Here is a 12,738-nt window from a genome sequence, read left to right as displayed (position 1 = left end):
GAGACCTCCAATGGGTACTACAGAAATTGTATAGAATGTTTGTCACCCATCCTTCCATTTTTATTTACAGTACGGTTTTCGTACAAAAAAAAATTGTAAGAGCAAGACTACGCATGCTCAGAAATGAAAGAATACATGGAAACTATTCAACAAAACTATTCAACACATTACGTCACTTCTGACGTTGTATTCTGTCGTCTGAAAATTTTCGTATTGTGAGTAACCTATTCACTTTCGACATGAGACTCGCATGCCACAAAAAATGGAATAGAAAATCTAAGTGTGTGTACGAGGCTTAAGACTTATGCCGCGTACACACGAGCGGACTTTCCGGCAGACTTGGTCCGACGTTCTTCCCGCCGGACTTTCCCCGGAGTTACGGCGGACTTTCAGAATGAACGGACTTGCCCACACACAGACAGGTCCGTTTATTTTGAACGTGACTCGGGTACAACGGGACTAGAAAAGGAAGTCAATCTCGCCGCTTTTATCGGCGAGATTGACACCTTGCGAGCCCCATCGTGGGGCATCCCAGGCCCTTAAGTCTGGTATGGATTTTAAGGGGAACCCCCTACGCTGAAAAAATGGCGTGGGGCCCCCCTAAAATCCATACCAGATCCCGATCCGAGCATGGAGCCCGGCCAGTCAGGAAAGGGGGTGGGGACTAGCGCCCCCCACCTGAACTGTACAAGGTCGCATGCCCTCAACATGGGGGGGTGGGTGCTTTGAGGGTGGGGGCGCCCTGCGGGGGGCCCCCCACCACAAAGCACCTTGTCCCCATATTGATGAGGACAAGGGCCTCTTCCCGACAAACCTGGCCGTTGGTTGTCGGGGTCTGCGGGCGGGGGGCTTATCGGAATCCAGGAGCCCCCTATAATAAGAGGGCCCCCAGATCCTGGCCCCCCACCATATGTGAATGAGTATGGGGTACATGGTACCACTACCCATTAACCTAGGGAAAAAGTGTCAATAATAGAACACACTACACAGGTTTTTGAAGTAATTTATTAGACAGCTCCGGGGGGGTCTTCTTCCAACTTCGGGGGTCCCTCCAGTTCCTCTTCTCCAGGCGTCTGGTTGGTTCTTCTGCGCTCCATCTGGGCTCTTCTCCCGGTGTTCCAGTTCTTCTGCCGGCTCCTCCGCTGTCTTCATGCCGCTCTTTTGCCAGCGGAGGTCCAGACTTCTGGCCTCTGGCTTCTGGGCTTCTGGGCTTCTTCTCTTCTTCCCATGTTGACACGACGGTCTCTCCGGCTGGAATGCTCTCTGAGAGCTCTGATGTGACATTTTAGGGGGTGTGGTCACCGGGTGATGTTGACCACGCCCTCTAAAACGTCACAGTCCCAGCATGCCCAGGGACTGTGACGGCAAAAGGGGGCGGGGTCTCCACCTATATAAGTCACATCGGAGCTCTCAGAGAGCATTCCAGCCAGAGAGATCGTCGTGTCAACATGGGAAGAAGAGAAGAAGCCCAGAAGCCAGAGGCCAGAATTCCGAACCTCCGCTGGCAAAAGAGCGGCATGAAGTCAGCGGAGAAGCCGGCAGAAGAACTGGAACATCGGGAGAAGAGGCCATAGGGAGCGGAGAAGAACCAACCGGACGCCGGGAGAAGAGGAACAGGAGGGACCCCCAACGGCGGAAGAAGACCCCCCCGGAGCTGTCTAATAAATTACTTCAAAAACCGGTGTAGTGTTTTATTATTGACACTTTTTCCCTAGGTAAATGGGTAGGGGTACCATGTACCCCATACTCATTCACATAGGGTGGGGGGCTGGGATCTGCGGGCTCTCTTATTATAGAGGGCTCCCGGATTTCGATAAGCCCCCCGCCCGCAGACCCCGACAACCAACGGCCAGAGTTGTCCTCATCAACATGGGGACAAGGTGTTTTTTGGTGGGGGCCCCCACAGGGTGCCCTCTCCCCCAAAGCACCCACCCCCCATGTTGAGGGCATGCGGCCTGGTACAGTTCAGGAGGGGGGGCGCTCACTCATCCCCACCCCCTTTCCTGACCGGCCGGGCTGCGTGCTTGGATCGGGGTCTGGTATGGATTTTAGGGGGGACCCCACACCATTTTTTTGGTGTAGGGGGTTCCCCTTAAGATCCATACCAGACCTAAGGGCCTGGGATGCCCCGCACTCGCTGCAATAGGAAAATGTACTCTGCCCTTGCGTTGTATCTGGTCCGTCGGACCAGCATACAGACGCATACAGACGAACGGGCTTTCCGTCAGGAACTGAGTCTGGCGGACTAAGATTTGAAGCATGTTTCAAATCTAGGTACGGCGGACTTTTGGGACAAAAAAGTCCACCGGAGCCTACACACGGTCGGATTGTGCGGCGGACTCTGGTCCTCCAGATCAAGTATGCCGGAAAGTCCGACCGTGTGTACGCGGTATTAGTATATGTGTTACTTCCAATATAACAGATCTTACCCTCTATCCACAGAGAAGCCGGCATTCCGGAGGACTTCACAACAATGTCTCACTTCTGACTCTGACATCTTCTCATCATCATCCAATGTTATCTGCAGATAGGTCAGAGTTGGGTTTGTAGAGATAACAGAGCAAAGATCATCACAGCACCATAATGTCCCTTTACAGTCCATAATCCTGGAGGGAGAAGCAGGAAAGAGGTGAAATGTTCTTCCAGGGTGGGGCAGAAGTAGACAAATCTAATGAATAATCAGTGGGCGGGGTCTTAGAAAATGAAATGTTCTTCCAGGGAGGAGCAGAAGTAGACACATCCAATGAATAATCAGTGGGCGGGGTCTTAGAAAATGAAATGTTCTTCCAGGGAGGAGCAGAAGTAGACACATCCAATAAATAATCAGTGGGCGGGGTCTTAGAAAATGAAATGTTGGGACATATGGATGGAATATTGGTTGGACCTCCCCTGTGAAATGGAGGTAAGTTGTCACCCACCTGAAAAGTCTTAGTGTGGAGTTACACTGTTGCGGGTACATTGTGGAGTACGTGGTAACGCACACATTGGAGGTGGGAATGGCTCCATATAGATTCCCTTTCACACTAAACTGCGGCACATCGATGGAAACCGGCCACATAGGAAATAATATGATTTGTACTTCACATGCGTCTCCATGCAGCAAAATCCATGAGGATCGCTAAACACATTGACAAGCAATGATAATATGTCAGCAGATCAACCAATCATTGGACACTCGGGCGGAGCCGGGTGATGTAATTTCCTGCCTGGAACTGAGACAGGAAGTGGTGCTGGTGAGTGATATTATCTACTGCCCAATTGGTTGCTGGATATGCTGACATATTATTGGTTGTCAGTGCATTTATTTTAAATAAAGAGACAATGGTTTTGAAGGATGTACTTCACTATTGGTTACATTTTTGTTTTATTTGGAGTTCTATATCCATCCAATCAGGAGGGACCAGATCCCTTAAAGGGACCCCACGCTTGTGACAGCTGATCTTGTGGGATGTACCCTGAGCCCATTGAGCCCCCCAGAGGGGGGACAAGCACATGACACCTATATTGTATATGGGGCCAATACCTGAGGGGGGAATTCATCAGTACGGAGGTGGAGGACTCTGAACACACTTCATTTTGTAGTGACACACTGGAGGGGGCACCATCATTGAGGAAGATTGATCACAGATATATGGACTTTCCTCTTATATATATTCAACTAGATACATTCATTTTGCAGCACTGGAGTTGTGTCATCAATTACTTGTAACTAGTTATTGTTTTTTACATTCATAATTTCCATTAGTAATGAGTTAGTTTGTAATATGTATTCACAGCACTGGGGTTGTGGTATTACCAGCCAATCACAGCACTGGGGTTGTGGTATTACCAGCCAATCACAGCACTGTGGTTGTGGTATCACCTGCCAGTCAAAGCACTGGGGTTGTGGTATCACCAGCCAGATGCAGTGCTGGTGCTTTGATATCAATTAGCTGTATAAAATTGTTGGTTTCTGCAGAAAGTGTATTAATACCAATTCATTATTCTGCAGCACATTGTTCCAGCACTGAGGTTGTGGTAGTAGCAGACATATATTATATGTAGTATTTGCTTTGTATTATAATTGTTGCTGTGTAATTATTATTTGGAAGTATCAGGATCAGGTGGTTAAGTGGTTTGTTACATAGTTACACAGCCGTGTAGTAACACCGGGGTTGTGGTAACACTTACCTCTGTCTGCAGGTAGGTTGTCTGTTTGTGTAATATAGAGAAGAGCTACACTAGTTTGTCATTTAGTGTATAAAATATGTAAAAAGATAAAGAATGACAGAAAATACAAAAAAGACAAAAAGGACAGACACAGTCTGGCTGTGAGAATAAAACAGAAATAAACTTTTTCTGAGGATTATCCTGTAACAGGAACATGTCAGGAACATCCGCTATTCACTGGTTAGATCGGATCCATGCAGGGGCGGACTGATCAGTCGGTCCATTCGGACGTGGACCGAGGGTCCGACCGCTGAAGGGGGCCCGTCAGCGCCACCTGCTGGAACCAGCTTGGGGTCCAGGGACAAAAAACTTGCAGCCGCGGCCCCCGGCAACAATCTTTTGTGTTGCCTCGGAGGGTGAGGGGTGAGGGCGAGCGTCGCTGGGTCACATAGAGCAGTGATTTCCTTTTTACCCAGCGTCCGCTGTCATCGAATGTCCCGCCTCCTGCACTGGCTCTTTTGATAGACATCACACAGGAGGCGGAACATCTGATGACAGCGGACGCTGGGTAAAAGGGAGATCCCCACTCTGTGTTACCTGGTGGCTCTCCTCTCTAACCCCCATACACTGATCAGACTGCATGGAGGGGACACTGTGAGGCTGTATGGATGGGACACTTATCAGACTGCATGGAGGGGACACTGTGAGGCTGCATGGAGGGGACACTGATCAGACTGCATGGAGGGGACACTGATCAGACTGCATGGAGGGGACACTGGTGAGGCTGCATGGAGGGGACACTGATCAGACTGCATGGAGGGGACACTGGTGAGGCTGCATGGAGGGGGACACTGATCAGACTGCATGGAGGGGACACTGACGAGGCTGCATGGAGGGGACACTGGTGAGGCTGCATGGAGGGGACACTGGTGAGGCTGCATGGAGGGGACACTGATCAGACTGCATGGAGGGGACACTGGTGAGGCTGCATGGAGGGGACACTGATCAGGCTGCATGGAGGGGACACTAGTGAGGCTGCATGGAGGGGACACTGGTGAGGCTGCATGGAGGGGACACTGACAAGGTTGCATGGAGGGGTCACTGATCAGGCTGCATGGAGGGGTCACTGATCAGGCTGCATGGAGGGGACACTGATCAGGCTGCATGGAGGGGACACTGGTGAGGCTGCATGGAGGGGACACTGACGAGGCTGCATGGAGGGGACACTGACGAGGCTGCATGGAGGGGACACTGACGAGGCTGCATGGAGGGGACACTGACAAGGCTGCATGGAGGGGACACTGGCAAGGCTGCACAGAGGGGCTACATGAAGGGGGACACTGGTGAGGCTGCCCTGAGATGACTCTGGGGAGGCTGCATTGAGGAGACACTGATCAGGCTGCATGGAGAGGACATTGGTGAGGCTGCATGGAGGGGACTCTGGTGAGGCTGCCCTGAGGGGACACTGGTGAGGCTGCCCTGAGGGGACACTGGTGAGGCTGCCCTGAGGGGACACTGGTGAGGCTGCATTGAGAGGACACTGACTAGGCTGCACGGAGGGGACACTGGCGAGGCTGCACAGAGGGGACACTGGCGAGGATGCAGAGGGGACACTGGCGAGGCTGCACAGAGGGGACACTGGCGAGGCTGCACAGAGGGGACACTGGCGAGGCTGCACAGAGGGGACACTGGTGAGGCTGCACGGAGGGGACACTGGTGAGGCTGCACTGAGTGGACACTGGCGAGGCTGCACGGAGGGGACACTGGTGAGGCTGCACAGAGGGGACACTGGTGAGGCTGCACAGAGGGGACACTGGTGAGGCTGCACAGAGGGGACACTGGTGAGGCTGCATTGAGGGGACACTGGTGAGGCTGCACGGAGGGGCCACTGGTGAGGCTGCACAGAGGGGCCACTGGTGAGGCTGCACAGAGGGGCCACTGGTGAGGCTGCACAGAGGGGCCACTGGTGAGGCTGCACAGAGGGGCCACTGGTGAGGCTGCACGGAGGGGGCACTGGTGAGGCTGCATGGAGGAGGCACTGGTGAGGCTGCATGGAGGGGGCACTGGTGAGGCTGCACTGAGGGGACACTGGCGAGGCTGCATTGATGGACACTGATGAGGCTGCATTGATGGGCGCTATTTCTAACATAGACTCTTAAATGGACACAGAGTGGACACGCACACCACGTCATTATGTGTTGCACCGCGCGCATCCGTGCACTGGGCCTGCTGCAAACCTCCTAGTTCTACTGTCCCGTATAGGGCAAAGGCGGCCGACTCCCTCCAAGTCTCTCCCTCGCCTCGGCAAACAGTGCCCGGTATGGTGGAACGAGGAGAGGACACATCAGCCAGCCACAGCAGGGCCAGGGCACCAGCCAACTGTAACCCACCCACCCACGGTGACGCACCCACACCAGGGAGCCAGCCAGCCACAGCAGGGTGCCAGCCACAGGGGACGCAGGAGCCAGCCACAGAGAACGCAGGAGCCAGCTACCGAGGACGATGGAGCCGGCCATCCACGGCAGGGTGCCAGCCACAGAGGAAGTGGGAGCCAGCCACAGAGGACGCAGGAGCCAGCCAGCCAGCCACAAAGGACGCGGGAACCAGCCACAGCTACAGTAGCCATAGTTAAGGTAAGAGGAGAGCTACTCGGTGCCAATTTTATTTCTACTTTGTGAGAGGTTGGGGCAGGGGTGAGAGTCATGGCACAAGGAGGGGGTCCAGTGAGGACCAGAGTAAATGAAGGTGTTCACTGTACACTCTGTTAGAAAGAGGCCCCCCTCCAGGTCCCATTATACTCCTTTGTAGTCTCTAATGGGACCTGGAAGGGGATCTCTCTCTAACAGAGACTCTCTAATGGACACTGTTAGAGAGAGACCCCCCTTCAGGTCCCATTAGACTCTGTTGTAGACTCTAATGGGGCCTGGAGGGGACGTTTTCTAACAGACTGTCTAATGGACACTGTTAGAGAGAGACCTCCCTCCAGGTTCCATTTTAAAAAAGGCAGAAATTGTACTTTGTGCAAAATGTAGAGGCGGGATCAGGGGTGGGCCATGGGCGGGGTCAGAGGTGGACCATGAGCTGGGCCTGACAGGGGGCCCTTGCTTTATTTGGTCCGGGGGCCCTGGGTGTTGTCAGTCCGCCCCTGGATCCATGGGAATCCCCCGTCCATATCTCAGGATCCTCAATTTATGGATGTGGGTGGACTTTAGCCATCAGCCAATCAACCCTGGGGGGTGTTCCCTTCCCAGCCCACAAGCCGGTCCTGCGGTCTGAGGGAACCAGAGCTAAATGGACCATGAATGGTTCTGATGGATGAGGATCGGATTTTTAACACCGGCATGTCAGTCTGATCCCAACAAGACCAATCAGTGCTTGTCTGGTGTGATCAGACTCCATAGAACCATTCTGGGAGTTTCTCCTGGATTCTATCCTCACTACACATACAATGTTATATGTACATGTACCCCAACATGTTTACAATCAGGAGGAATTATTTCCATCTCTCTGCAACTAATATTTTATTTTGTATGAGAGATAAAATAGATTCCTCTGATCTCTGATATAAATCAATGTCTGGCAGACAGTTTGGGGTCTTCTCACTGTATCGGCCTCGTCCCCTGCTGGGCTTGTAGATGAAATGACTAGGACTTCTCTTTGAGCCTCAGTGAGGTGATAATTTTATATCTACAATAGGGATGGGCCGAACACCCTCCTGTTCGGTTCACAGCAGAACATGCAAAAAATTTGTTCGAACACACGAACACCATTAAAGTCTATGGGACACGAACGTGAAAAAGTTATTGTCATAAAAAGTGTTTGGGGACCCAGGTCCTGCCCCAGGGGACATGGATCAATGCAAAAAAAGTTCTAAAAACTAACGTTTTTCCGGGAGCAGTGATTTTAATGATGCTTAAAGTGAAATAATAAAAGGTGAAATATTCCCTTAAATTTCGTACCTGGGGGGTGTCTATAGTTTGCCTGTAAAGTAGCGCATGTTTCCTGTGTTTAGAACAGTTCAGAGCAAAATGACATTCCTAAAGGAAAAAAAGTAATTTAAAACTAGTACTAGTGCTAGTGCCGGCTAATTATTAATTGTCGGGTCTCTGCAATACACATAAAAGTCATTGAAAAAAATGGCCCGGGGTTCCCCCACAGTGCATTACCAAGCCCTTCAGGTCTGGTATGGATATTAAGGGGCGCCAAAATTAAAAAAAAATGGAATGGGGTCCCCCTAAAAATCCATACCAGACTCTTATCCGAGCATGCAACCTGGCAGGCCGCAGGAAAAGAGGGGGGACGAGAGAGCGCCCCACCTCCTGAACCAAACCAGGCCACATGCCCTCAACATGGGGAGGATGTCCCCATGTTAATGGAGACAAGGGCCTCATCCCCACAACCCTTGCTTGGTGGTAATGGGGTCTGTGGGCGAGGGGCTTATCGGAATCTGGAAGCCCCCTTTAACAAGGCCCCCCTGTGTGAAATGGTAATTGGGTAATTGGGTACAAATGTACCCCTACCATTTCACAAAAAAAGTGTCAAAAATATTAAAAATGACAAGAGACGTTTTTTGACAATTCTTTTATTAATGTTGTCTTCTTTCCCCGCTTCTTCTTCCATCCTCTTCTGTTCTTCATTCGGTTTTCTTCCTCCATCTTGTTTCTCCCCCATTTCTTCCTCTGGTCCTCTGCTTCTTCCTTTGGTCTTCTTCTCCGGCATCTTCCTCCGCGGCTTCTTCTTGCCCCTTCGTTCTTCGGACGATCCGCATCCATGGGAGGTTCCCGCTGTGTGACGCTTCTGTTCCTCTGACACTTCTTATATAACTGAGGGCAGGGCCACCCGGTGACCCCACCTCCCTCTGACACATGGGGACTTCACTGGGACTTCCCTATGGGTTTTTCCTTGGCGTCAGAGGGGGCGGGGTCACCCGTTACGTAACCGGGTGACCCCGCCCCCCTGGCATCACGGGAAAACCCATAGGGAAGTCCCCGTAAAGTCCCCATGCGTCAGAGGGGGGCGGGGTCACCTGCCCTGGCCCTGCCCTCAGTTATTTAAGATTAGGGTCTGGTATGGATTTTGTAGGGGAATCCCCACGCCATTTTTTTTTAATTTTGGCGTGGGGTTCCTCTAATATTCATACCAGACCCAAGGGGCCTGGTAATGCACTGTGGGGGAACCCCAGGCCGTTTTTTTCATTGACTTTTATGTGTATTGCAGAGACCCGACAATTCATTAATAGCTGGCACTAGCGCTAGTACTAGTTTTAAATAACTTTTTTCCTTTAGAAATGTCATTTTGCTCTGGACTGTTCTAAACACGGGAAACATGCGCCACTTTACAGGAATACTATAGACACCCCCCAGGTACGAAATTTAAAGGAATATTACACTTTTATTGTTTCACTTTAAGCATTATTAAAATCACTGCTCCTGAAAAAACGTCCGTTTTTGAAACTTTTTTTGCACTGATACATGTCCCCTGGGGCAGGACTCAGGTCCCCAAACACTTTTATGACAATAGCTTGCATATTAACCTTTAAAATTAGCACTTTTGATTTCTCCCATAGACTTTTAAAGGGTGTTTTGCGGCTTTCGAATTTGCCGCGAACACCCCAAATTGTTCGCTATTCGGCGAACATCCAATGTTCGAATCAAACTCATGTTCGACCCGAACAGACAGCCCATCCCTACAAGGATGGGGGGATTGTATTGGCATCTAGGAGTCACTTCTGGTCTAGAGACTCGCTCTGTCCTTCCAGATTCTAATTGAGGACCATCTGTCTATGATTGGTCACTGAATGAAGAGAATACGTCCTGTGCATCTTCTGGTCTGTTTCAGCTCCAAAATCAGCCCAAAATTTGGGCTGAAATCGGACCTGAAATGGTAAATGGACATGCACCGGACCCCTTGCTGTGAACTCCAGTGTGAACCCAGCCAAAGTCTGATCTCTGATAGTCAGTGGAGGGGGAGGGGATGAAAGCCAATAACAGCGAGTGACCTGAAGGACTATGATGGGAAGTCCCAGTGTAACCAGCCAATCAGAAGTCTGTCTTTGTATAACTTTCATCTAGGTCACATGTCTGGATCCCTCACATAGAAGATTTATACCAGAATTCTGCAGAATATTATATCATTTATAGGATAATTCTCACCTCAGCTCCTGCAGAGTACAGCCAGGATGTCTGAGCCCCTCACATAGAAGTTTTATTCCAGAGTCTTCCAGATTATTCTCTAATAAATCCAGTGTGGTGAGGGATCGATTATTGATAAGAATGGATCGGAGATCATCACAGCCTGAGGAAGTCACACCACATTGCCACAACCTGCAGAGACAAATCCAGACACATGATATTATATTATATGAATATGAGGAATTATTCTCATTTAGTGAAAAGTAACATAACATCACTAGAGCGGAATATCAGGATATACAGAATGTTATACAGAGGAAAGATCTTGTTATTAGGGAAGCTGATAAAGGTGAAGGTGTTGTAGTACTTATGTCTACACAGTATAAAGAGGGGGCGCTGTGACAGCTCAGTTACCCCCTTATGTACCCGGTTATTAAGCAGGACCTCACACAGTGTCTCATACAGGGGCTTCTGAAATTGATAGATAAAAGGAAAGGATCTGGGGGGTTTATGAAATAAAACAGCAGAATTTCTGATGGTGGATACCCCAGTGACCCCAATATTCCATCGCCTTCCTAAAGTCCACCAATCAGGAGTTCCCATTGAAGGTTACCGGATTGTGGGAGGAATAGGATCCCTTATAGAGAATGTAGGGGGGGATGGGTGGATATACTGTACATTTACAGCCTTTAGTGCTAAAACTTCTGGGATATATTAGAGATACAAGTACTATATTGGTGGATATTGCACATTTACAATGGGATTCTACATTCACATGGGGGACACTTCACATTAACCACTCCAGCCCCTGAAGGATTTACCCCCTTCCTGACCAGAGCACTTTTTGCGATTCTGCACTGCGTCGCTTTAACTGACAATTGTGCGGTCATGTGATGTGACTCCCAAACAAAATTGACGTCCCCACAAATAGAGCTTTCTTTTGGTGGTATTTGATCACCTCTGCAGTTTTTATTTTTTGCGCTATAAACAAAAAAAGAGCGACAATTTTGAAAAAAATGCATTATTTTTTACTTTTTGCTATAATAAATATCCCCAAAAAATATACAATTTTTTTTCCCCTCAGTTTAGGCCAATACGTATTCATCGACATATTTTTGGTAAAAAAAAAATCGCAATAGGCGTTTATTGATTGGTTTGCGCAAAAATTATAGCATCTACAAAATAGGGGATAGTCTTATGGCATTTTTATTATTATTTTTTTTTTTTACTAGTAATGGTGGTGATCAGCAATTTTTATTGGGACTGCTACATTATGGCGGACACATTGGACACTTTTGGCGCTTTTTTGGGACCATTCACATTTATACAGCGATCAGTGCGATTAAAAATGCACTGATTACTGTGTAAATGTGACTGGAAGTGAAGGGGTTAACACTATGTGGCGCTGTAGTGGCTAAGTGTGTCCTAGGGAGTGATTCTAACTGTGGGGGGATGGGCTACGTGTGACACATCACTGATCACTGCTCCCAGGGAGCTGTGATCAGTGACAGTGTCACTAGGCAGAATGGGGAGATGCTCGTTTACATTAGCATTTCCCCGTGCTTCCTCTCCATGAGACGATCGTGGGTATCCCCACGGACATCGAGTCCCTGGGACCCGCGGTCTGACTCATGGAGCTCGTGGCGGGGATGCGCGATCGCGGCGGGGACGCGCGTGCGCGCATCTGCTATACAGACCTTGTGAGATCACGTACATTAATGTGATTTTGCGCAGCGGAGCCAACCTGCCGCAGTAAAACTGTGGCGGCTGGTCCGCAAGTGGTTAAAGCACTTTATTCTTCACTCCCCCATTCTTTAGTGTCTCCAGCAATCAGATGTAGCAAGGTCTCTGGGCTTGTCCATACTAATGAGAACTTTCCAGGCCAAAGATAGCTGACATCCTTCTGTATGTGGTGGGTTGGAAATGCATAGTGGGTGCAAGGTGGACAAAGTTATTGGGCGTCAGACACTTCTTGAATGTAAAAGAAGTTTTATTTCTCTTAACAGTCCTTTTTGTATTTTTGGGGAAAAGAGGGTTAGGGCCAGAACACCCTTAAGTAGTTGTAGATTAAATTGGCAGACACCGAGACTTGAATAGGAGGACAGCTGTGCAGGGAAAAGCCCCAGCAAGGTGTCACATCTGCAAATGCAGAAGTGCTGTCTCCTATGACAACAGGACAATTTAACAGTTCCTAACTCAAACGTAACAGTTGCTTCAGCTTCACTACAACTGCCTCTTGTAGTTCTTCAACACTGAGCTCCTGGTCTCTAACTAGACCCACTGATTCACTGACTCTGAATCCCTTAGGGTCGGTTCACACTGGGGCGACTTGGGATCCGACTTGTACGCCCTCAAGTCGCCCCAAGTCGCCCCAGAAAGAGATTCAATGGGAGTGAACGGGAGCGTCTTAATAGACACTACTGAAGTCGCTCCGACTTCAGAGCGTACTCCCTGTACT

At 49.6% G+C, this 12,738-nt stretch overlaps 1 protein-coding gene across 1 annotated transcript in view; it reads right to left on the bottom strand.

Annotated features, from left to right (window-relative positions):
• Nucleotides 1-12,738, bottom strand: part of LOC141133874 (NACHT, LRR and PYD domains-containing protein 3-like) — a gene marked incomplete in the record, with an annotated part of 735,962 nt that overhangs the window by 42,224 nt on the left and 681,000 nt on the right. The window contains 2 exon segments of the mRNA XM_073623461.1: nucleotides 2,430-2,606; nucleotides 10,302-10,472. Coding sequence (XP_073479562.1) covers nucleotides 2,430-2,606; nucleotides 10,302-10,472 — 348 coding nt within the window.

Source organism: Aquarana catesbeiana, linkage group LG03 (assembly GCF_042186555.1).
Source record: "Aquarana catesbeiana isolate 2022-GZ linkage group LG03, ASM4218655v1, whole genome shotgun sequence".
NCBI classification, from domain to species: Eukaryota; Metazoa; Chordata; class Amphibia; order Anura; family Ranidae; genus Aquarana; species Aquarana catesbeiana.
This window is presented reverse-complemented; position numbering and strand designations above follow the sequence as displayed.